Genomic DNA, 26,552 nt, shown 5'->3' on the forward strand with positions numbered 1-26,552 from the left:
TAATTTTCAGAATTAGAGAAAGCTAGATGGAAATTATTCTACAAGCTCTTCTAAAGGGAAAGAAATTTGGAGAAAGAGAAAGCGAAAAAAACCCAAGAAGCTTAGGCATATTCACGGACTTCCATAAAAAAGTTCAAGCTTTTGTTGCTATAAAATGCAGAGCACCTTGGAATATGGTGGAAGCATGGATGGAAGGAGAATGTAGTTTTGATTCATCTTCTATCTCCTCTCTATCTCTTTCATTATATGCCTATCGCTCTGAGACTCCAGAGGAACATGCCCACTATTAGTTGAAGCCCAAATGACCCTCAGCAATTCCATCATCCTCTGATTCAAGTTCTAGCAATGGGTGTCGGAAAACCAGTTTTTCAGGGCCAAAGACGGAACAAAAGCTCTGTTGAGGTGCCACTGAAAGCAAGCAACACCACTCATTCCCTTATGATTCAAGTTCTCTCTCTAAAGCTTGTTCTCTTTATTTTTCACGATATCCCTTCTCATTCTGCTGCCTTGAACTGGACTCCTCTATTATCTTTGTAACTTTTCTCTCTCTAGAATTCCACAGAGAGAGAGCCCTCAGTGCTTTGGCCACAATGAAGGGAGAGGGCATCCTCTATCCTCACGGAGAGAGACCCAGGTGGTTAGATTTGAAGCAAGTAAAGGGGGATACAAATTTGATTGTGAAATTTGATTTCAAATTCAAATTTGAAATTTGAATTACACAATATTTTTTTGTTCTCTATATGTAAACCATTAGATTAAAGTAGATCATACAGCTGAAATATCACACCGTTTCATTATATTAAGATACAACGGTTGCATCGTATCATTTATGTATATTGTTATAGTGAATGGTGAATAGCGGGTCCGCATGTGAAAACAAATGCACAAAGAATGTTTCCCCACCTCAATAGTTGTGGTTTTATTCTACAATGATTTAGACCAATGGTAAAAGCTTTTACCATAGTATTTTTTTTGCATATGCATTTGCACGAATCGAACATATGAAACTTGATTTATGTATATAAATATTTATCGGGGAATATTTTGCACACGAACCTAACGTACCCTAATAGAATCTTTGGAATATAAGATAGATTAATGATCCTATAAGACCCTTTTCCATCCATGTGTGTAGAGCTCCAAAGGATCACTATTAAAGTTGGTACGAATCTCTAGAAAAATTATCACATGGGTGTGGGACTTGACTTTTCTATAGATCCGTGTCAAATTTAATGGTGATCTTTTAAGGTCCTACACACATGGATGAGAGAGGGTCCTATATGATCGTTTCTCTATAAGATATCTATACATATGGATACAATATAAAGGAATGAAAAAAAAAAAAGGATTTCATCTTAGTTAAGAAATAATATTGAAGTTTGGAACCAATTGGAGAAGTTAATCACTATAGAATTAAATGTAGGGTAATACTATAAAAATTGCAACTGAATATCCATAGATTCACATCTTCCAGACAATACAAACAGTAGACGGGCATATTCCATGTTTCTTATCGGGTGCTATCCAAACATCAAACACCCTTATCCCAAAGACAGACCAATTCCAAGATAACCCAATTCTAGGAGAAGCCTCATCCCATGACAAACTTCTCCAGGTATCCAAATGGCCCCTTAGATCTAGTGGCGTCTTTGTGATGCAATAGTTTTTGGGATTGTATACAATGAGGCCATTTTCTTTTTGTTTATGAAGGTCACAATTATTTATAACCATCCAATGTGAAATATGATAGTTTGTATGTGTTACGTATTTCGAAAAAATTTCTTTTGAATTTTCGATTGGTCAATGAAATAAATACAACCACCAATTTCACATCCAATATTCAAGATTAGTTGTGACTACCTTGTACCAAAAGTAAATGATGTCATATATACTTTCCCATAGTTTTTCTTTTAGTGATCTAAAGGTCTATATGCTAGATGTTTGGGCCACCAATAGTAGGTGGATTAGGTCATTTGAGATACCAAAAGTATCCATAACGTATGTTTTGCCAAATGGAGGAAATGGATATCATCCTTCCTAGGGAGGAAGAAATGTTTTCACTTCATAAATTAGGAAATTATTTTTTTGCTGAGGTTAGTCGAAAGGTCACGTCCTGGTCTCGTATAAAGGTTTCAACTGAGGTATTAAATGAACAGTTGACTCCTGCGTCAATATAAAATCTTTTTGCCTCTCAAAAAACGTGCGTTTCCCACTCTCCCCCGCTTTAAAGCTGTCGGTGTGCGCAGCGGCTCCACGACAATTGGCCCGTTCATCTTCTATCTCCAACGGGAATCACGAAGTTATCACATTCTATAATTCAGGAAACCGGATTGCTACAAATCATAGAGAGAGAGAATCAGAGGGAGGAGAGAGAGAGAATCAGAGGGAGGAGAAAGAGAATCAGAGGGAGGAGAGAGAGAGATGGCAGAGTGCTCTCACTTGATGGGGGTGAGCAGCACTCTCTGCAGAACATACAAGAACGCCAAGTGCTATCTTTTCCCTGCCTCGTCTTCCTTTCTCTCTCATTCGCTCCCAATTTGCCACCGGTCTATCTCAAACTCACATTCTCTCTATAGCCATGGTGGGGGAGAAAGAGACAGTTGCAGGGTGGTTCCGATGGCTATGGCGGCTTCGTTTGGGTCGAGGCTAGAGGAGAGCGTCAAGCGAACAGTGGTCGAGAACCCCATTGTCATTTACTCCAAGACTTGGTGCTCGTGAGTACATGAATTTACTCTCTCTCTCTCTGTCTTCTTTTGGGGGTCTCTCTCTATGCCTTTCTGTTTCTTCGTTTTGGGTTTGTCGTGTGCATACCAGTTCCTCTCTCTCTCTCTCTCTCTTGTTTTGGGGCTCTAATTGGTCTTGTTATGTGAGATTTGAAGGTACTCTATGGAGGTGAAGTCTCTGTTCAAGAGGCTTGGAGTGGAACCACTGGTTATCGAGTTAGATGAGTTGGGTAAGTCGTGCTTGTATGCCTGGTTCTTGTTTTGTTTTAGCAAATTACATTTCATGAGTGAAGGATTAAGTGCGTTTCTTTCCTCTTTCAGATTCTTATGATCAGTGTTCAACAAATCGAACCGGGCTTGGAAACTGGCCAAGGGCCTGGTCTGAGTAACCGGTAAACCGGCCGGTGCACCTGGCCTCACCGGGCAGGTCCCAGCAGGTCCAAAACGTGTTAATTTTTTTTTTAAAATCCACCAAAATATGAAAAGCATATTTAAAGCATAATTAAATAAATCACATCCAAATGAAGTTGAAAAGTAATTGAAAAATGGATTTAAAAAATAGATTTGTGCCCAGGGTATTTTAAAAATAATCCAAAAAAGAAGAAAAAAAATGTAAAAGTAAGTATTCATGGTCAAAACACTTTCCAAGCTTTGTCAAAATGATAAAAAAATTCAATAACACATTAGAAACATATCCCTTCTTTTTTGGGATTTTTTTATATATTTTTATTTTTTAAAAAGTACCCGACCGGACCATGCCAAAACCGGATTAGCCAGTGCCCGGTTCTGGTTTGACCGCTCGCTTCCGAGTTGGACTGGCCGACTTTGCGAACACTGCTTATGATACCTGCTATTTCACTTCCACTAGAAAAAAGAGAGTTATTTTCCTGATTTCATCATGTCTCCATCATGATTATTATCCTCATTACGAACATGATGATGATCATCGTGACCATCCCTTGTTGCCTGGCGGTTCATCATCATCATTAATGTCAATGTGGATTGAGTTAGATACTTAAATTTGAATATGATGAATTGGGCAATTCACACATGTCATGTCGCTAATTATAAGGAAATCATGATCTGTTGACTAACTTGGAGTAATAAAATTGCATAGTCATATATTGAATCTGTGCTTATATCTGGTCCTCCAATTTGTCGAGAAAGACTTTTTTTCTCAGGGGAACTTGTTCACAACATTAAGGTTAGAGTGTCAAAAGTGGAGGGCTTCACTATCCTGATAGCATACATTTATTGTCTGGCTTATGGTCTTGTTATATTTTCGATTTGCTACTTTGTTAATTTGGTCTTTTTGATGCAATCATAGTTGGCTACTAGTCTGCTTCATGGTAATACTGTTCGTGTTAGTTTCACACTGGTCCAAGTAAATTTATAGACTGTTGGTGTTGCAGCTGTTGCTTTGTGGCTCATGGCTGATAGCTGTTGAATGGAATCTTGGTGATGTCAATTGCAATCATTGACTTGATTGCTTTTTCATTGCCTTTGTTGTGGGGTTTATGGGGCCCTTTTGCCTTTTTAATCTACCTGGTTGTCTTTAGTGTACCATGATATATTTATTTGTTTGTCGATAAAATTGATAAATTCTATTCTTTTTGTTTGTAGCTTGATTTGTGTCTTAAACTGAAAGTCCTGGTTGCTTTGCTTTCTGGTGTTGATTTGCTCCTGCATTTGTTTTATTCTGGATGTGTGCATGATACTAGGCTCCATTCTGCTTCACTCTCTATGAGAGACGTGGTATAGAGATCCGGGAATTTTTTAGTTGAGTTGATTGGGGTAGTTGATGAATAATTTGTTATTTCTAAAATATAACAGAAGTAAATAAGAAATAACCTGTAAAAGAAAAAAAACCCTTTTACTTGAACAATATGAAAACTCATAATAACTTCATGTATTATATTTGATTGTTTTGAGTATCATATCTTGATGTGACTAACTGCACAAAGCAGTGCAAAAAAGAAAAATGAAACTCAAATTCTAAAAAGTTTAGTATCTTCAACACACATAGATGTAAATATACAAATTGCAATTAAAAGCTACCCAAGTCTATAGGTTTGAAGAATTAAGTTAGAAGAAATAGGAGTTATGAAATTGCTTAAGTTTACAATGTGTGACTTCAAAGGAAAGAAATGAAAATTTAAACGTAGTAGCCATTGTGGTCCATTTGGGGATCACCATGGTGGTCATGGTCTCTGCTCTACTGTCATGAATCTTGTGATCCTCACTGTTCTTGGATTATCAGTACAACTTGTTGTAGCTTGTGCGCATCCTTTGTGACCCAGTTTAATACATTCCGCCTTTCACCTCCTTGTCATCATCATCTTACCACCATGGCCATCATTTTCATCATTGCTGCTAGCATCACCATTACTTCAGTTGTCCATTGTTATCACTGTCGCCACTGCTTTATGATTTCCTTCCTGTTCTTGCTCTTACTGTTGCCTATCGTGGGCAGACCATCTCAATCTACCAACATCAAGGTGTTACCTAATGGATTCCTGGCTTTGTAACTTGTTCTCTTTTGTCCTAGATTCTGTACTATCAAGGATTGATGTTGCATCTCTTGATGCAATGCTTATTAAGACCTTTGAAGCTATCTACGTATACACAAACAATCCCTTCAACATTGTCAATACCATAGAGTACACTCCAACAATGGACAATAGATGGAAAATTTGTAATGGATGATTTTTCACTACAATTTTCTATAATTCGTAAATTGCCTCATGAGCTAAGCGATACTTAACCCAGCTGAGCTTGTTTGAAGACCATGTTAATACCTCTCTCGCCATGGTTGTTTTCCCAGTGCTGGTGTTATATATTTAACTTCAGTTGGATTATTGAAACTCTGGTTCCTCTGGTTAATGTCATTGGCATCTTTCAGGGTAATATAACAAAATCTTTCCATTGCTTTTTTAATGATAAACAAAGTTTTCATGTCAGCTATTTCTTGTCTTCTTCCTTTCAAACTTCCTTAGATGGTATGCTTAATTTTTAGGCTGTTAAAATTGTAAATTTCTCCTGCATAATGTTGTTCTCTTGAGTTTCACTAAATTATGAGTTGACAATTAGTGATTGGTCGACTCTTTGTAGCATGCCTCGATGGTCCGTCTCCTAGTTCATGGGCAAGTCTACTGGTTTCTAACATAATTTGATAGTTGAAAGTAGGATTTATCTTTGTTTTTAGCCCCACAAAGTCCAGGTTTTTTAGTTAAAGAGGGTGCAGTTAATCTGATGTCGCAAAATATTTTGTATTTTTATGTGATTTGTACCATTCAAATTTTCTCTGCTTTATGGATGTGTGGGATTCCAGTTGATGCTTGTCATTTGCCAATGCCGAAAGTTGCCATGCATGGGTCAATGTTGATCAACAAAAATTTCAACCCGAAGTGAATGTGTCATTTTTTTTTTTATTTGCTTTTTTTTTTGGGTTGAATATTTGGGACCTGGTGAGAATTTAACTAGGTGTTATGTTATGGCACCTGCAACCCTGACTGCATCTCTGTAGAGCCAGTTCTCTTGGATCATTGTACCCTTGCCCTTGCTTTTTCACCATTTCACATTTCATGATAAGAAGGATTTTAATGCCAGAGGCACCCAACAGAAAGCACTAAGAGCTCACTTCTCTATAGGCTGACTTACTGTCTCTTAGTTATGTTGGAAATTTCAAACTTACTTGCTAAATTGGATAAATTATTTGTTTCCCTGTGGTAAATAGAATTAGACCTTGTGGCTGTCTGCCTATTTGTCTGTAAGTATAGGCCGATAACTCCATAGATCAGGACCTTAAAATTCAATATTTTAGAACTTTAACTCCAGGCATTATGGAGACCGTGTTATGTATTTCTGTTTAGACATTGTGGCTGTGCGCATATTTGTCTGTAATTATAGGCCGATAACTCCATAGAGCAGGACCTTAAAATTCAATATTTTAGAACTTTTAAGTCCAGGCATTATGGAGACCTTGTTATGTATTTGATATGCATAGTCTTTGAGACTGTTGTTTTCTTGGTTGTCTTTCTGAAGCAAACTGTTTCTTAGTAATATACATTCCGATACGCTGTGTGTCTTGGGACTCAAGGACAGGGAAGAAAGAGTGGTGGCCTGCACTTCCTCTGCAAGGGCTTAGGCTTCAAGAACAGCCTTACTAGTGTAAGGGCTGTAAGGAGTCATAGGAGCTATGGCGCAGTTGCCAGTTATCTTCTTTTAGAGATCAGTTATCATTCTTCTAGAGTTATAAGGAGTCTTGCAATACTTTAATATTTATTTTATTTTGTCAGCAAATCATAATGAGTCTCTCACTGTTTCGCTTTGTACCTTCTATCCCCTCATACTCATGCCCACCCACTTTCTTTAAACTAACCACTAACACTGTCTGTCAGACTGAATCCTATTCTTTTATGAGGTCCATCTAGAACAAACCCCATTAGGTGCAATATTTTTGTGCTTTACATGTCTCTGAGCCTCTGAAAAACAACTTGCCGAGCTCCCATATCCTACTCATATGTAGAACAAAAAAGGTGTAATAAACCAGTATCACCTTGCACTTGGCCATTGGGAATATGCTTCTTTGTGGGTTATTTTATTTATTCATTTTTCATGGCTAGCTATTAAATATGGTTTGATTCTCCATTAGTATATTTATCTTTAATTGCTAACTTGCTATTTCGAGATATGTCACGTTAATAAGAAGTTGAATTGCTTTTGTTTACTGTAGGGAGTGGTAAAAAAATATTTTATTTAATGTGATGTATGTATATTACTTTATTGGATTTTACTGGTGCATTGCGAGTTTATCAAAGGAATTCAGATTCTTCCTGAGGTTTTCTGGGATACAATGCATTCACCAAAATGCGCTGTATAACAGACAACCAGTCCTTAGCAGTGGGTTTATATCCTTTGGACTTGTTGCCCCATGCTGGTTCGTTGTAAAAATTCCAATGCAAAAGAAAGAAGAGACACTCTAGGCCTACACTTAATGAGATGGAATATCATATGCTTAAAGCTGGGAGAGGGCCTTAGGGTAAGGATGATCAGTGAATTCAATGAGGCAGGGATCATAGTTTGCCAGATTATTTCTGACCCTAAATCTTTATTTTCTAAATATTTCAAGCGGGTGCGATCTAAGGTGATTTGCTCACATGCTTGTAGAGGCATCTAGGGGATTAACTTGCTGAGAAGGAGGTTAGCGTCTGGCTGGTAACGGGAAAAAAATTGATTTTTGGGCAGTGTCATGGTTACCATAAGGTCAATTAGGGGGCCTGTTTGGCTAGATTTGCATAGGGAGCTTGGAGCTAGTTCAGATTTGGAAAGCATTCAGGGGCTTTCTTGAACATAAAAATTGCCATTTCCAGCCTCAGGTCTTACACATGTTCTGTGGTCCTCAAACATGGGCAATACCTGTTCTGACCTTGTGGGTTAGGTCTTATATCCTCCCTGCTGAACCGGTCGATGATCAGCTAATCTGGTTGCATTCTTCTGATGGGGTCTTTTCTTTCAAAGATGGTTGAGAGCTTATTCATTCCAAGGGATCAGCACAACCTGTTTTTAAGGAAGCCTCTAAGGCGTACTCACCCCTAAGCTGGATGCTTTACATGGTTAGATCTTCATGGAAGACTGCCCATGACAAAGCTCCTCCAATCTGGAGGAACTAGTTTGGTTTTTCAATCCCCATCAAGGCGAGTCGACGAGGAATGAGCTAACCATCTTTTTCTAGCCTGCATTTTCTCATGCTACTTTGAAAGCCATTATTCTTTGAGGTGGCATGTCATTCCCCATTGGTGAGTAGCGTTTACGGATATTCAAAAGGTACATTGAAGATTTTGACTTTCTTTTTCTAGATTGCTATTTGGTATATCGGCAGGAGAGGAAAATGCGTGTGTTAGAGGGCGGTATTTAACTCAATAAGGTAGCTTTCGTCGTATTGTTCAACATATTAAAGAAATGACAAAAATAAGGAGTAAAAAAGCTATTATTGTTAATCCAAGGACATCTTGTTTTGCTTGGCCCCTCCAATGGGCATAAGTTGAGCATAGATGGTGCTTCCATGGAAAATCCAGGCAGGGGTGGTTGTGGGGCTGTCATTCGTGATCACAATGAGTGTTTCATGGCAGGTTTCTCCTCCCCAATAGAGAATGACTCGAATAATGCAGCTGAAAGGCTTTGGAGTTTGGAGTTTGGCTGCTTCAGGAACTAAATTGTATCAATATAGAGATTGAGAGTGGTGCTATGTTTTTGGTGGGTTCTATGACGGGCAATTTCAATACTCCATGGTGCTTTTACACACTGATTTGTACTTGTCATTGGTGGTTGTGTGACTCTTTTTGTCCATTTGTCATGTTACAAAGAAGCAAGGAATGTTGCTGATTAGCTAGCTAAGCATGGTGCCAGGGCATCCGAGGGTACAGTTTGGTGTGCTAGACTCTCTGATTTCATTACTTCATTTCTTTCTTCAGAAGTAGCGAATAGTCTCTTTTGAAGGGGGAACCCATTGTAATATTTTATCATTTTATTATTTATTTTAATTGAAACAGTATGTTTTCCTTTGCTGATCATAAAAAAAGAGATGCTAGAGAAGAAACGACGCAAGCGCAACACATGTTTATGTGGTTCACGCCCTTGCTGAAGCTAAGTCCATGGGATTAGATTGGCTGATTCCACTGTTCTTCAAAGAAAGCACTGTACAGGATCTTCCCTTTAATTTATCCCTTTCTCCCCATTCCAAATCGTATGTTCATAACGTAAGGATGGGCATAAGGAATGTGTATATGCCTCACCCAAATGGTGATAATATGACAAAAATATTTCCAATTGGGAACTGGGTGTTGGTTCAACAAGATAGAGTTCAGAACAGAAACAGATATCCTACAGTACAGCTTTTGAGGGGAATTTACATGGAGCTGGAGAATGGAATGCTTAGTGATGTGAAGATTGAGCTTCTGAATAAATCTAAGCATCATTCTGAGCTTCATTTTATATCTACAATCTGGGCTAGGAAGAAGTATGAGGGGGTTAGGGTTTCAGATAACGAATACTAAAATGGGATTCGCGTGGTGAATCTGATGATGAGAGAAGGGGAAAGATATGCCTTGGGCATCCACGTGCTTAGTTTTTATGGGAGCTCCTTTGGTAACACTTGGACTTTTGTGTATTTTATAGACTAAGAGAGGACTTGAAGACTGTGGCAAGAATTTGTGAATTTGAGTGGAGTAGCTGAATCTATAGGTTGCAGCTAGGCCCTCCTCAGGTTTCTTCATGTGCTGTTTTGTGGTTAATTGTTAATGTTATCAAGTGGGCTAGCAGGGCATGCATGGGAACTTGGAGAGTGAAAGATTTGTATGGCAAATCTGAACTCATTGATTCTTTGGTGGTTTTCTTGCTTTCAAATATGCACGACAGCCAATGACTTGGCTGATGCTTTGACCATTCATGTGCATTTGTTTTTGGACTTGGATATGTGCCCTCTTTGGTTTTCATATCCATCGGGTATTAGAATTGTAAGGGACTCTTCCATTTGAAAATCCGGTGTATCAAACCGGTTACTACCATATTTTTCATCAATAAGTGTTATGACAAAAAACCTTGATTCAACAATTTCCTACTTAAAGAACAAGTTTGTTGGGGTTATGTGGCCATTTAAAGGCCTTATGGGAGCATGTACTAAACTTATTTATAGTGATAGGTTGGCTCCAGTGGGAGTGTGGTCCAAATTGGACAATCATGCATTGCTAATGCTTTGACTGGCTATGGCTCAAGTTGGTGTCTAAAACCCGTAACCATGGGCATTTGTGCACAACCAATAAGGGTTTTCAATGTGGGGTTATCCCTTAATGAGGTCGGAGTTGTGCTCAGGGTGGTTGGCCAAGAGATTGAGTGTGACCCCTATGTGTGATGGTTGGTTGGAGAGGACAAAGGCCAAAATCGTCATCATTACCATTGTACGTATGTATACTAGTTATCCATCCCTGAAGCAGCCCTCTGGGTGAGGGTCTGTGTTGTGTACATGTGCTAAAGAGATGACTCCCTGCAACACTGGACAGTGTTGGAAGGACCCATGTGGTATCATGCTAGAATGGGGCTTGGACTTATCCTCAAAGAGGGACTTGTAATTCATGGGCTAGGATTGTATCTCCCTTATTTATTGGTTGGCTTTGATAGTCCCTATGAAGGGCTGTGGGTCATGAGAATTATTGGGTTAGTTTGAGAAGAAGCAGGGAGATATGGTTTCTAAAAGGGAAGGACCCATGTGGTATCATGCTAGAATGGGGCATGGACTTGTCCTCAAAGAGGGACCTGTAATTCATGGGCTAGGATTGTATCTCCTTTATTTATTGGCTGGCTTTGATAGTCCCTACTAAGGGCTGTGGGTCATGGGAACTATTGGGTTAGTTTGAGAAAATGCAGTGAGATATGGTTTTTAGAAGGGATGGAGTCTTTAGCATATTCATTATATTCCTCAATCTTCGAATGCAATGCCCATCAAATCTTCTAAAAGATGTTTAATAATATTTTAGATAATTAAAAATAGTTTTTAGACCTCTTTGGATATTTTATTTTATTGAAAAATGATTTTTAAATAAGAAAAAATCAATTTTCTGAATTTATTTTATTCAGAGAGAAAAATAAAATATTTAATGATTTTATAAAATGTCTGTTATTAGTCTAAAATGTATTTTAGGGTGTGGGGCCCCATTGAGACATTTGGGCTTACTACAAGAGAGCTCACTAGTGGGGGCATGGGGCCCACAAGGCCTCCCATAAGTGGGACGTTCTACTTTCTCCTCTCTTTCTTATTTTGTGTGGCTTGTGTTGTAAGCCACCTCCTTGTTTTGAAAAATAAAGGAAAGTGAAATGGAATGGATTTGATTGATTTCAATTAAGTGTAGAGATTGATTGAAAATTGATTTGCAAAAACATAATATTTTCTCTACACAATTTTGATGGGAATAGAGTTATGGAAACTGAGGGATAATACTTCATTTTTTTTTAATCATGATGGCTGATCTAAGGAATGAAGGGCTGAGATCTCTTCACCCCACATGTCTCTATGGTCGGTCAAGATTGAATCTCATAATGATGGCAAAACCTTAAACCCCAAAAACCGTAGCCTCTATTCTATAAATACTCTCTATGGAGGGATCTATTCTCTACACCTTGGATTGGTCTCTATCTCTTTAAGCCCTATAGGCAGGTACGCTCCACTCTCTCTCTCTGTTATTTTTTCTCTCCTAGTTAGGGTTTCAATTTTGGTAGGAGGTAAAAACCCTAAGGGGCAAACCCAAGCCACAAGGGTGGCACGCCCTAGCCTATGTGCATTGAGATTTACTTTTGTGTTGAGCCTTAGTCAAAGCCCTATCCCATGTCATGCTTTCAAAAGGTTTTGCCTAGGCTTCCCGAGTTATAAGACAAGGTTAGATGTGACCCTGTGTGCCATTAGTCGAGGAGACCTAGTATGAGGTGTACGAAGTCCTTTGGGGTAACTTGAAGCAAGGTATGCGGTATTGTCTTATTTCATCTTTCTTGAATTCATTCAAAGTGTTATGTAACTAACTTTCAGATTTATATTTTGAATGAGAATTTGTTTTGATGGCAAGCAAGTGAGAGTCCTTGGTATACTTTGTGTTTTTATTAATTCATATATTATATTTGGCACTTGTAAGTAATGTAGGTGGTACAATAAAGAAAAAGAAATAAATTTTTTTTTATCGGTTTATACTTTCTCGGGTCACATAGAGCCTGAAAAGGAAAAAAAATGCAAAAAAAGGTCTGTAAAACATTTCTCTCTCTCTTTCAGGTTCCCAAGGGCCACAATTGCAAAAAGTGTTGGAAAGGCTCACTGGACAATTCACAGTTCCTAATGTTTTTATTGGTGAGGATCAACATTTCATTACGTCTTTGTGCATGGGTTATCTTTTTGATGTACGGCCATCATTGCATATCAGAAGTTCTTAGATGCACCCAACAAATTTCATTAAACTGTTCTATGATATTTATGTATGTCAAAGCATGAAAAAGTGAACATCATCCTTCAAAAAAAAAAAATGAACATCATGAAGATCATTTATTGTGGATGAATATTGATAGAAAGGGGGAAAGACAGTCTTGCATCTCCACTTCTGTATCATGTTAAATCTCTAATCTGCTTTAGAAATTATTTAGCTTTTGACAAAATAAGTCAAGTATGAGGCATGAACAACTACTTGCAATTATCTTCTTTTCCCCTATACAACTACGTAAAATTGTCATACTCGTGGAATATCTCCATGGCCCCTCTAGTAGAAGGGATGCATCAAACTTCTCTTACATGGCGGCCGTGGGAGGGCTAGACCTCATAACTATTCTATCTCAGTAACTTAACTTCTTGTCCAAATTGGCACACTTGTCATGAGACTAGTATTGTAGTAAATCTTTTAAAGGCATGTAGGGTACTATAAGGACTCGAATATAATTTAATTATTTACTCCAGAGAAAGAGAAGCCAAAATACAGAAGAAAAGAAGGAAGAAGAAAGCAGTAGGATTTGGGATATACGTACCCCGAGAAATTGAGCTATTAATTAGTTGAGGCAGAGAGATAGTTACCAGCTAGGTGACCACTTGTCAAGCAGTGAGCTGACTTAATGTCCATGGAAAACTTGTGGGTGTGGATAGCATTCCCTCTTTTTATTTACTGAATTCATTTTTAAATGATCTTTCTAAAAAGAATAATAACCTTTACACTACCTTGGCTCCTTGACATATCTTCCAAATTTTAGGGTGAAGTACATGCCCGTGAAGGATTTAGTCCCATAGCAATCTTATAATTCACTAAATTTAGGTGTGATTCTTCCCTACCAACCTTTATAATATAACTATATTTGTCGTTTTTTTTTTTGCTCTTTATTTACTGTGACTAAGTAACCTTGAGAAAAGGGAAATTATGTATTTTGTATAGTAAAAGCTAAAAGATCATATGCCCCCATGGGAGCATATTTTCCGGTCACAACCTCTGATAAAACCATATCTAGAAGTGATTTTTAGGACCATAAATTTTCGGGATATAACCTCCTCAACCTAGGGAATCACCTTCAAAAAAGAGAAAAAAGAACAGTTCAAACATGCTGACTTAAAAAATCACATCCTAAGATTGCATGGAGACCATCCTATTTTTGGTATGTCCTATTTTCGGATGGTCATGTCTAAGTCTTAGAAATTCAGAAGCCAATTTGGGTTTTTGAAGAAGGTGACAATGTACTACTAGAACAGTATAGTTACAAAAAATGCTCCCGAGAGGTGAGGTGTTTTATGGCATCCTACAGACTGGGTGCTCGTATATCAACTAAACAAATAATAGAAAAGAAAAGAGAAGGGAAAGAAGAAAAAAGAGGGGAGGGTTCAAAATCCAATTTTGTGACTCTTCAAAATACTCATTTGGTGATTTTAAAGTGGACTGCAAAATTTCATACTGAAAAAAATCTGCCAAAGTAGCTTTTTTGCCTGAGGGAATAAGTGTACCATGCATGTTCATTTTCAAATGGGTGGAAATACCTTTTTTGTTACCATAAGGCTAGATAAGATTTGAGCAAAGACCTTCAAATTCTGTGGATTTGAGAGATCAAAATACCTACGTTTAGCCCTGCCTTAATAAGTTGCAATTTCTTCATAATGGTTGGTTGACCTTTGATGAAATTTGTATTTTCGGGTCTCCATCCAATTATAGGCTCTTTTTTTTTTTTTTTTTCCACGAAGTGCACAATAGAACTCGGATTTATGAGATTTTTAGTATTGGATTTACCATTCATCCCAAATTTTCAAGAGCCTGGACTGATTATGAAACCTTATCGAAGGAGTGGAGAAGAACGGGTGTGGAAGACCAGGTGCCTGGTTTATTCTAGTCAATTTACTCTTGATATATATGAGTGTTAGGGTTTAGAGCAACACACATACACCTCCATGCACAGAATCAGCCAATATAAAGAGAGGAGAATAAGATGTAGAGAGCCGTTGATTATATATAAGTGTTAGGGTTAAGCATACCCATATACCCTTATGCATACATTGGGGATCATTACAAAAATATTAGATGTAAGAATAGTGAATATTACACACAAGGACCAAACATTTAGTAGTGTCGATTGCCCCTATATGTTGTGTTGTGGTTTTATCTATCGAGGACTTGGCTTTAAGAGACCATCAATTAGCATTGGCGTTGTAACGAGGATTATTGAAGTTGTTTCTTCCTCTTCTGTGACCACAACCAAACTGACCTCAATGATGTCCGTGGCAGGGGATTTGGAGACAGTAAAGACATCATGTCTATCATTGTTGCCTGGTTCTTTTAACTTGCATTGTTGAGACGTACATGAACTCTTGTTGTAGAAGTAAAGGGCACAATTCAACAAAGGTTTGTGAGGGTCTGTGTCATAATCAAGGCCACAAAGGTCCTGTTTTCCTAACCCAAACCAGTAAGTGTATGCATAACTTTGTCATGATTCGAAACAGGATCTTCAATGGCTACTAGTTGATCAGACAAGGCCTTAATCTTGTTCAGGAAATCCGTGGTGGATGAAGTATGTTGGTTGACTTGCTGTGACACCATTCAGATTGAGGAATACGTGCATTAGATGCTTGCGAGTACAGAGAGTGAAGAATGTCTTTTACCCTATATTTTAGGGAATGTGGAGATAAATTTATTGAGATAGGGTGGCAGTGATCCAAGAAACTAGGGTTTGGTTCAAAGTATTCCATGTGGTGCATGCTTGTGCAGGTTGCAACATGTTTTCGATTCCCTTCATTGTTTGCTCCATTTTGAATAAATTCTCGAGTGCCATTAGGATGACCCCTGAGATTTTGACTACAAATGAATTGGAGATATTTAACATTTCCATGCAAGAAAGTTTGTGGAGTTAACTTTGATGATGTGGAGAAGGATGAAGGAAGAAGATGATCTAGCCGTGATGGAACTCGATAAGGAGATTCAAGGAGTTTTCCTTTTATTATATATTTTTGTGTGTGGATGGTAGATAATGGAGAAAAGATAGAATTAGGACGAATTAAAGAAGAGATCAGTTTGTAGGATTTGAATAAGAAAAGAGAGGAGATAAAAGAATTAAAAGGAGAGAGAGAAGAAGATTTGTTTTTAGGGTTGAAGGGGGAGAGAATCTAGGGTTTAGGAAAGGTAGATCAAAGTGATATTCATCACCTTTTAGTATTAAATCTCATGGCTGAGATGGCGTTTCCCGTATATAAAAATAAAGGTAGGCCCTTTCTCTGGAAGGAAGGTGTGGTATGAAATCTCAAGACCGAAACACTTTTCCCATTTTTACAAACAAAGAAGAGCTCCATGTGGCCTTAGGACTTGTAAATGAAAGATTTATATGATAGAAAAATATTCTTGGGTTGCTGTTTTTTGAAATCAGATTTGCGTTTAAGAGAAAATTATTATTATTACTTTTGGAGAAAGAAAAGAATTTGAATAGATCCAGTACGGTTTGAGCAGAGAGGAGGGAAATCGATTAAGAGAGGAGATATGAGTTTGGCAGGAGATGATATTAGGTTGTTAAGTAGTAGATGAACTTCAAGTTGGATTGAGTGAGAAAGATGAAGAAGAGGGACAAGAGGTTAAGATTAGGGTTTCAAGAAAAAAGGCGATGAGATCTTGCCTTGGCTTGGAAAAGAAGAAGAAGAATGCAGAGACAAGATACTAGGGTTTGAGGAAGAATTTAGAAGATTACCAGGATTACATATTTCTTATCTTCTCTTGCTTTGATACCATGTGGAATTTTATCAAGGAGATAAGAAGAAGAGAAGGAGAGGAGGAAGAGTGGCGTGGAAGACATGGTGGCTGGGCCATTCCACTTAATGGATGTGGAGTCCCATATTCGTTGATATATGTGAGATTAGGGTCAAGAACAATTTACTCTTATACCCTTATGTACATGAGAAATTACCATGAGGAATATTTAGTAGTGCTAATATTGACTAGCTCCAAACTCAAAACCAAATCTAGTTTTGTGGTTTTGATCGGGGCTGTTGAAGGAAGATTTGACAAGGAATAGAAGCATTGATTCGCAAGGAGCACGAAGATTGGCGCATCAACCTTGAAATTTTGGGTGAAATTTATTTTTCAATTTAAATTCATAGTTGTTGAATTTTCTTTGGTAAATTTCATTTTTTTCGACTTTGAAATCATTTAATCCATATTGTATGTACTATTTTATATTCTTCCCTTTTTCTCTTGTTACGATTTTTAATTGTTTTTCCCAACTTCTTTTGGGTTTTTTGATCTCTTTGGGCAGCTGTGCGCCAACTAACTTAGACCAATCAGGGTCCGAGTCTGCTGCCGAGACATTGAGGAAGATGTCACTCATAGAATTAGAGCCGAGTGGGTGAGGTAGAGATGTACAACTAGAGTTTTATGTGATTGCCGCATAGTAATGAAATTGAAGGGAAGTTCTATAGGCACCTGTGAGACTAGCTTTGCTTTATGGGGCAGAATGTTGGGTGGTCAAGAAACAACATACCCATAGGAATGAGTGTAGTTAAGATGAAGATGTTGAGATGGATGAGTAGCAAGACAAGAATGGATAGAATTCAAAATGAATACATTTGGGAGAACTTAGGTGTGGCTCCATTAGGTGATAAGATGAGAGAAAGTAGACTTAGGTGGGTTCGCCATATGCAATGCAGACCCAATACATTAGGATGTGCAAGTTGATTCAAGTTGAAGGCTCAAAAAGGACAAGAAGTAGGCCCAAAAAGACATGGTTGGAAGTAGTGAGAAAAAATATAGTGACTTATGACCTCACTGAGGGTATGGCCCTTGATAGAGCATAATGGCGGACTAAAACTCGTGTAGCCACCTCAAATAGTTGGGAAAAGGCTCTGATGATGATGATGAGTTGCCCTCCAACATGTGGTTTACATAGCTAATGAATTATTTTCAGGTTTATTCACAAAAAGAAAAAAAACACCCATTACAAAACCCATGAAGCTCCATTTTACAAAGGGTTTATGGCAGCAAAAGGGGGTTTTAAGCTTTTTTTTATTATACATAAATCCCTTCTTTGGATGCTAGAAACCCTAGAAGAAGAGAGAATATGAACAACATAGGGAGACAAAATGTCAAGAGGGGAAGAACAAAACCAGAATTTGGTGTGTTATCTATTTGCTCATGAGAGGAAGGAAGATGGAAAGGAAGAGAAGAAGAAAGAACGGTTCTTGGGGGAGATTAAATTTGTGCCCTCAGAATTCGGGGTGTTGATACCTTTGAGATTGTATCAAGGGACTTGGTAACTTGCCAGGTCACTAGATAGTAACCGAGTAGCAAAAAGGTGTCCCCAAAAGAGGAAGAAAAAAAAAATGTTCACATTTGCCAACAATTTGCAAGCATGCCATGCTTGTAAATGAAAAAAATATATATTTAAGATCATCCTATTAAACATCGTTCAGATAATTAAAAAAAAAAGGAATCTTGAGGACCACAATCTTCCCCGAAAATCATAAGTGATAGGTTGACCCTATGGCAGACGTTAACCATGATCCAAGAAGTCCACATGTAGCCAATCTAAGCACTGACTGATCTAGTATCTTGCATAAAAAACTTGTTTCAGGGTGAGGTATTTAAGATCATAACCAAGAGTTAGGTCTCCAATTGTTCATGAATGTTCCCTAGTTAACTCAAGATTTTGGCATGGAAATGACTGATGTCTGTCTCAAGATATTTCAAAGGGAAGGTTCCAAAAACTTAGGTTTTGGAAAGATTCTATGCAGTGTTTTAAAATGCGGGATGCGGCCCTGATGCAGTGGGGGGATGCTCGATGCGGCTCGATGCGGCCCGGATTCGGGTGCATCGCAATGATGAGGTCAATAAATGTAAAAAAATTCTAATTTTTTTTTAAAAATAAGTTAATGCATAAAAAAAAAAAGGAAGGTGATATATGTGATAGTAGGTATTTTAGTTTAATGATTAACTTCAAAACTATTAGCTGTCGAAGATTCTGTATCCAGTTATCCACCCATATAAGTATTTCCACAGAGCGAGCATACCACACAATTTTTATCTTTGGGATTTTTTAGTTTAGCATATTTCCAAGCTAGATCCTTATTATTAGAAGATTGGAAAGAAGACATTGCCCCAAAAATATGTATAATAGTAATATTATACAAGAAGGAAAAAACTGTGAAGTACTGCTCGATTTCTTTACGACCTCTGAAAACCCCGATTTTTTATCACAAATTCACCCTAACATCTTCAAATCAACAATCAAAGGCATCCAATGAACATCCAAGTATCAAACAACCGCCAAATTGAAGATTTCGATGAAAAAAAAAATTCCGCCTAAATTTCTTTTTACCTAGATTTGACACAAAAAAAGCCACAAAAGTGGCTGAAAATCTTCATTTAGGGCCCCTAATACCCCCCCAAACAGTTTCCTGAACATTTGGATGGTCAAAAAGACTATTTTGCTCCTCCCCGAGGGGCAAAACAGAATAAAAATTCGATGGACACTGTAGCTGTGGGATGCGGTGCGATGCAGCCTATGCGGGATGCGGCTACGATGCGGCGCATATGCGGTTGCATCTGTTAAAAGCGCATATACGCCTGTTTCTGATGCGGATTCGGGTGCATCCCGCATGATGCGGCCGCATTTTAAAACACTAATTCCATGTCTCTTATACTGTCAGACTGAGTCTAAGGACAATAATATAATCATAGCAGCATAAGACAGTTCCATATTCTAAATTAATCTCATCTACAACTTCAATAATGGGGTAACATTAACATTACATATTTACAAGGATGTCCAGAAAAATAACAGCTAACAGCTTAAAAAAAAGGGATGTACAGAAAAATGGTGTTGCTAGATTTCAGTCCAATATTCATTGGAGAAATATGCATTATCATGAGTTATTTCAAAGATCAAAGTGAGTTAACTGGAAAATAATTTATGTGATAGGGCTTTCTGTTCTACCTATCTTTCTGTGTTTGCATTTAATCTGTGTTTCCAAGAGTTGTAGAGGAACATAAAATCACTTCAAGGCTTTTTTATTTTTAACTGTTTCATATCACAGCATTTTAATATTCGTTTCTATCCCCAAGCAGGTGGCAAGCACATTGGCGGTTGCACTGGTATGTTTCAGTTGTTATTCTAGTACTTGACAATTTCTTTTCTCATAAAAAAATCTAGGGAAAAGGATGCTCATCCCCCTTTGGTAGATTTTCATCCCGAGTACACGCTCAGGTCCACAGAAAACCTATACTCTCTGAGCCACAGAAAACCTATATACTCCCCCCTTCCTCCCCCAGTCCCCCCTCCCTCCCCACCTCTTGAACTTTTAATTATAGGACATTAAACCCCCGCCTTGTGTTTTTTTTGAGATATGGGTTACAACCCCATAAACCTCTGTTTCTGTCTGCCCTCCCCTCGCTCTCTCTAAGTACCCAACCAGTCACTAAGGGTAGCAAGTGGGCCGGGCTTTGGCCAGGCCAACCTTGGCCTTGGGCCTGCCCCTGCCCCCTTAAGGCTGGCCCTCGCCCTATTAGGACCAAGCTGGGCCCGGTCAGGCCAAAAACAAATGAAGAAAGAATAAAAGAAACAACAATAAAAAACAAGGGCTGGGTTGGGACGGGTGCCCAGTCCATTGCCTGGCCTACTAATTACGCCTCTCTCTAATGATTCAAGGAGAGAGAGAGCCTGAAGAATGGGATAGAGAGAGATAATTAGGAAAGGTAGAGAGAGTATGTATGGAGGATGGGAAAGGGGCCCACTGGGGGATTGGGGCGTCGTAGAAGGTTTGAGATGAGGGAGAGGGACGGGAGAAGAAAGAGAGGCATAGGGCATAGGATTTCATACATAGAGGGAGGGGGGTGGGGAGGGGGGAGAGAGACGACTTGTTGATGGGTAGGTAGAGATAAAGAGGGGGAAGGGTAGAGAGAGAGGTCTCAACGGGTTATGCGTTTGAGGATGCTTTTTGGGACAGGGGTTAAATGTGAGAATAAAATGAAAAATAGGGTTAAAACAGTAATTAAATAGTAAAAGGTTTACTATCCTAGTATATTATTGAAAGTTTAGGGGGTTCCACGAGGTTTTTGCAGTCCGTGTACAGGAATGAAAGCCTGCCAAAGGGGGTTGAGCATCCTTTTTCCCAAGCATCTATTGTGAGAGGAACCTCAGAACCCAATTCTTGAACTGGTTATTTGATATATTAAACTTTCTTTGCAATATGGACCTACATTTTAACTTTACGTATCAAGCGCAGATACTGTGAGATTGTACCGAAAAGGAGAGCTTGCCACTTTACTGTCAGAAGCTGGTGTTAAGAACATTCAGAGCTCACAACTTGGAGGGTAGGGTGTATGAAACAAGGAGATGCATGGCAAGCCATACCCGAGAGATTTCATGCAACTTTCTCACTGTAAATACTCTGATCTAAAGATACTAGGTGTATATGAAATCTTTAAACATATTTATTGGCAGTTTGGCACTAGCGCTCATAATTTGTTAGTTGTGTTTGTGAATGATTAATGGACTGAAGATATGACTTGTTTTTCTTAAATTTGTGTTTGTTTTCAGCCGCCGCCTTGGATTTCCTTCTTTTGAATTTCTTTGAGGAATGAAATGCAAATAACTTAAAATTTGAGATAGTTTCTATCTCTAAAATTTTTCAGGTACTTTCTCACTATAAAATTTAAAATTTGAGATAATTCATCTCTTTAAAAATTTTGAGATTCTCTCTCAAAATTTTTTTAAGTATTTTCTCTCTAAAACGTAAAATTTGAAATAGTTTCTCTTTGAAAACAATTTGAGATAAGTTCTCTCTCTAAAACTTAGGTACTCTCTCTCTAAAATGTGATATAGTTTTTTCTCTAAAATTTTAAGATATTTTGTTGCGCTAAAATTTAAATTTTTAAATAATCTCTTTCTCTAAAAATTTTGAGATAGTTTCTCTATCAAAATTTTCATGTATCTTCGCTCTATAAAACTTAAAATTTGAGGTAGTTTCTCTCTCTAAAAAATTTGAGATAGTTTCTCTCTAAAAATCAAATATTTTCTCTCTAAAAAATTTGAGATGGTTTCTCTCTCTAAAAAATTGAGATAATTTCTCTCTAAAAATTTTCAAATCCTAAAAGCTTAAAATTTGAGATAGTTTCTCTTTTTAAAAGATTTTTAGATACTTCTCTCTAAAATTTGATATAGTTTTTTTCTCTAAAATTTTAAGATATTTTCTCCTCTTAAAACTTAAATTTTGAAAAAGTTTCTCTTTATAAAAACATTGAGATAATTTCTCTGAAAATTTTTTCTATAGTTTCTCTGTCTAAAATTAGAAATAGTTTTTCTCTAAAATTTTAAGATATCTTTTCTCTCAAAAACATAAAATTTGTGATAGTTTCTCTCTCTTATTTGGTGGCGTATCTTTTGTGGAATTAATTGGCTTTTATAAAGTGGATGCCTCCATAACGGGGATATTTGACAGGAAGTTAATTAATTTCGGGGATATTTGGCAGGAAATTAATTTCGGAGGGTAAAAATAATGATAGAGATTTCTTTATTTTTGATTTGAAATGAGGAACGAACTCCACACAAATGTGCCATCTCCAGTGAAAAACATATCTGAAAATGTATTTTCAAGTATCCAAATGGCCCTATGGTCCTTCTGTTTCTTCAACTCCAACCTCTATCTCTCTCTTTCCCTCCCCTAGACCGTCTCTCTCGCCTCTCCCCTAACCCTCCTCTCTCTCTCATAGTCCCTGGTTTAAGATTTGCAGCTTTGAGACAGGGGAGAGAGATACACCAGGTACGCATTGATTTACGGACTAGCTTTTGTTGGAATGCTCTTATATATATGTATTCAAGATGTGGGTCAATAATGAAAGCAAGGACGATCTTCGATATTATGCCTGGGACTTGGTTTTTTGGAATGCCATGATGTTAATCTCTTTTACCATTTTAAAGTTTTGGGATTTGCCCAAGCCACTGAACGTTCACTAATTTGCTTTCAGCTTGTAGCCATGGTTTAGTTGATGAGGGTCGCCAGTTTTTTGACATGATGAGATTGGATTATGCCATTGAACCATCTATAGAGCAATATGCTTGCATGGTTGATCTCTTAGCACGCTCAGCCCATTTGAGCAGAATCCATGGAATTCGTATCTCGAATGCCTATGGAGTCCACTGCCGCAGTTTGTGGATCTGTTTTGGGGGCTTGTAGAATCCATGGAAACCCTGAGCTTGCCCAAAAAACAACTGAGTATCTCTTTGAGCTTAGCCTGAAAATTCAGGGAATTATATACGTTTGGCTAATATATACTCAGCGGTTGGTCTATGAGAAAATGCAACAAATATACGGTGTTTAATGAAGGAAAGAGAAGTGAAGAAGCCCCCTGGTTATAGTTGGATATACGTGAAGAGGAGGGTGCATTGCTTCATAGTTGGGAATTCTCACCCCACGATGGATCTGATATAAGAGAAAATAGATTCTAAATTTGAAGATAAGAGAGATTCCAGACACAAGGTTTGTGTTGCAAGATGTGGAGGAAGATGAGAAAGAGTACAATATTTACGCGCATATGAGAACATGGCTACTGCCTTTGAGCTAATCAGCACTTCTTGTGAACACTAAGAATTATACAAAATTTGAGAAGTTGTGGTGACTGCTATGTTGCAACTAAGTTTATATCCAAGTTTGAAGGGAGAGAAATCATAATGAAACATGGAGAGGGAGAGGGAGAGGGAGAGCGAGAGAGAGCGAGAGGGAGGGGGAGGGGGAGGGGGAGGGAGAGAGGGTTTGGGGGAGAGAAAAGAAAGAGAGAGTTGGTTTGGGGCAGAGAGAGAGAGAGAGGAAGACATGTTGGAGTTGGAGAAACAGGACTGAGAGAGAGGGAGGGAGGAAAGAAGAAGGAAAAGAAGACAATAAAAAGAGAGAGACTATCAGGTCATTTTGAATATTGTTTGGGGCATAAATATATCATAAAATAAGGTTAAATCGGTTTAAGGGGTTAGCCAATAGCTTTTTGAAAAAACTAATGTAATTAGATACATATCAATTTTGTAGGTCTACTGATAAATGATACACTAAATTAAAGTGTACATAGATATTTTCCTAGTTCTTACTTCTAAACATAACATTAAAGAAAGTTATTTCTTTTTACATACCCCCTTTAAACATAACATTAAAGAAAGTTATTTCTTTTTACATACCCCCTTTGTGCTTTTCAATCTTTATCTTTTATCTATGGAATGATCTTTGTATAGATCAATGGTTTAAAAAATGGATCGGTGCCGTGGATCGGGCATCCAAAAAATTTATCCGGATCGGTGAATCGGCATTTCGGATTTGGAATCGGTCTAATTTGGCATTAAAAAAAATTTAAAAAAATTATAAAAAATCTTTATAAACATTGTTTTTTAGGAATTCAATAAGAAATGAGGGTACTACATTAATAAATTTTAATTTTTTGCGTCAATATGTGAATATTGAAATGTTCTTTCCCTGTATGAAGATTTTCATCAAACATTTATTAAAATCTAACTAAATACAATATTATACATCGAAATTAGAATTGTTGGTTTGTATTTTATTATTTTTATCATCATTTTACTATACAAATAAGAATAAATTTGAAATTTATCTTTTAACAGCATCTAATTTAAATTATAATGTACATAAATTAATAAATAAAATATAATATTTGGTTATCATTGTAATTAGTATAGCTATTAATTATAATATTATAATAAATGTGATTAAAAAAACAAGGGTATGATCCTCACAAATAAATAAATCTAATGCATAATAATTAGTGTTGATAGAAATATAGAATTTAGTAATATAAATTTGCAATCATATTTTAATAAAATTAAAAAAATAAATAAAAAATTTCATATTTGTAATGTGGGATAATTGATAAAGCAGTTTGAAATAAATTCTAAAGTGGTATGAGCTAGTGTTATTTTTCTCTATTAAAATATCTCATAAATCAATATTTTTTTTAATGTTCAATAAATCAGTATTACTATTATTTTTTGCCTTTTTTTTTTTTTTTAATATCCTATGAGCTAGTTAATCCCAATTAGCTAATAGCCTAATACTATTAACCCTTTTTTTTTTTGGATAAGTAAATTTAATTTTTTTTGGTGAAGGATAAGGGTGGTGGGCCCTATCAACCAATTATTATTTTTAATAAATTTTTTCATCCTTGAATTAATATTTCTAAATTTTTGTTAAGGGTGACCCTATTATAAAAAAAAATTAATATAATTATGCCATTTATTCCTTGATAAAGAGCTAGGTCCCAACCTTTTAAACTTAGTCTTCAACGCTAGTGATAAAGAGCCATAACTAATGCCATTTATTATATATGAAATGAGAGAGAGAGGGAAAGAGCTAACGCTCCTAGCCTCCATAGGGTCTAATGAATGGGACGAAATCTCCCACGTTGAACACGTACAATGAGTTTGACACGTATAAAAGCCTCATCTTTAGCATTCTCATGTGCCTGAAAAACATGAATGGTTGATAGGGGCTCGTGTTCTTGGGGGGCCTTGAACGAGCACACGACATGTAGGACAAGAAGCAAGGGCATTGTGCCCCAAGCACGGCATATAAGACAAGGAGCAACACTTACTCCAAATTTTAAAGAAATTACAAAAATACACTCTTGACTTGAAAAATTACAAAATATCCTCTCAACTTTGAAAAAAAGATGTGATAGTCAGATCTCATTTTATAGCTGGATCCAAAATGATCTAGCCGATGCCCTTTTCGGAATACCCTTTGAACACTGACATAAACCATGAATATACAGTATCCTTAATTGAGGTATAAGGACCACTAAAGCATGTCCTCAACGGGGATGGAGGGAAATTTTTTGGGGCAATACCCTAGGATGCGACTTTGGGTTAGTACCGTTTTTCTAGCAAGTCTTCTCGTGTCTAAAAAAGGACAGGTCTATTATTATTATTATTATTATTGTATTTTTACCCTGCTCAAAGTACATCGAAATTAGGTTGGAGCATGTTGTTCATTAAAATCTGTTGGTCTTCTTTGAACCTTTTGAATAAATAGATTCTCGACAGGGATGCAAGCCAACAATCGCTTTTTTAAATTGGATGGCTAGATGCAAGCTAACGGTGGCTTTTTAAAATCGGATGGCTAGGTTGAGCTGTAGGAAACCTGAGTGTTAACGTCTTGACTGTTTATTTATCCTCCATATAATAATTTTTTTAGAAATTTAATGGGCTCAGATTATCTTGCAAAATTATTAAAGGGGTCCAAAAGATCTCTTGTTCTAGTGTGGCTTTTTAAATTTCATTTTATGAAGCTACTTTAAGAAATTGATTAAATTTTTTTGAAATTATCCCTATTTAGGGTTGGGATTTTTTGATGATTTGGACAACGTATGTGGCTCAAGCCCAATAATATAACTACCTTTTTTTTCTTTTGGGGTTAGCGAAATTGAATTATTAATGATAAAAATATCCTTACCTGTTAAGGAGTAGAAATGTGAAAGTTGTTGAGGATTGATGTCTTGTATTTTGAAGAAATAGATATGTCAAGGTGAAGTCAAAATGACGACCCCGGAGGGCCGTTAAAAAGCCAAAGGGCTTGAGGCCCGGAGGAGTGTCCAGCTAGGTAGACTTGGTTGACTCGGTCCCTGTGGGGGTTCAGGGGCGGCAGGCCCTGAGGAAAATTTCGGATATCTGTACCTAGGATTCAATATATCTGGGATTCGATATATATCTGTACATGAGGTATTTCGGTAATTTGTACCATCTATCTGAGACTCGATATATATTATTGCGATAGGGGTTTTAGGGTTAAGGGAAAACACA

At 37.3% G+C, this 26,552-nt stretch overlaps 1 protein-coding gene across 1 annotated transcript; it reads left to right on the plus strand.

Moving 5' to 3' along the window:
• The first annotated feature begins 2,367 nt into the window (after positions 1 to 2,367).
• On the plus strand, positions 2,368 to 21,276 carry GRXC5 (Glutaredoxin family protein). The gene is made up of 5 exons (XM_006854261.4): positions 2,368 to 2,714; positions 2,880 to 2,953; positions 12,535 to 12,609; positions 19,823 to 19,849; positions 20,980 to 21,276. The coding sequence occupies exons 1-5, from the start codon at positions 2,422 to 2,424 to the stop codon at positions 21,069 to 21,071; spliced, it is 561 nt and encodes a 186-aa protein (XP_006854323.2). The 5' UTR covers positions 2,368 to 2,421; the 3' UTR covers positions 21,072 to 21,276.
• Positions 21,277 to 26,552: the final 5,276 nt, after the last annotated feature.

The sequence above is a fragment of the Amborella trichopoda genome, chromosome 7 (genome assembly GCF_054954075.1).
Source record: "Amborella trichopoda isolate Santa Cruz 75 chromosome 7, AtrichopodaSantaCruz75HAP2 v2.0, whole genome shotgun sequence".
Classification (NCBI taxonomy): Eukaryota; Viridiplantae; Streptophyta; class Magnoliopsida; order Amborellales; family Amborellaceae; genus Amborella; species Amborella trichopoda.

Bases quoted from the DNA above. Each gene is read 5' to 3' on its own strand.
- GRXC5 (XM_006854261.4), top strand. From the start codon at position 2,422: ATGGCAGAGTGCTCTCACTTGATGGGGGTGAGCAGCACTCTCTGCAGA. The intron at 2,954-12,534 runs GTAAGTCGTGCT...TCTCTCTTTCAG, and splicing joins TATCGAGTTAGATGAGTTGG to GTTCCCAAGGGCCACAATTG. The intron at 12,610-19,822 runs GTGAGGATCAAC...ATCCCCAAGCAG, and splicing joins AGTTCCTAATGTTTTTATTG to GTGGCAAGCACATTGGCGGT.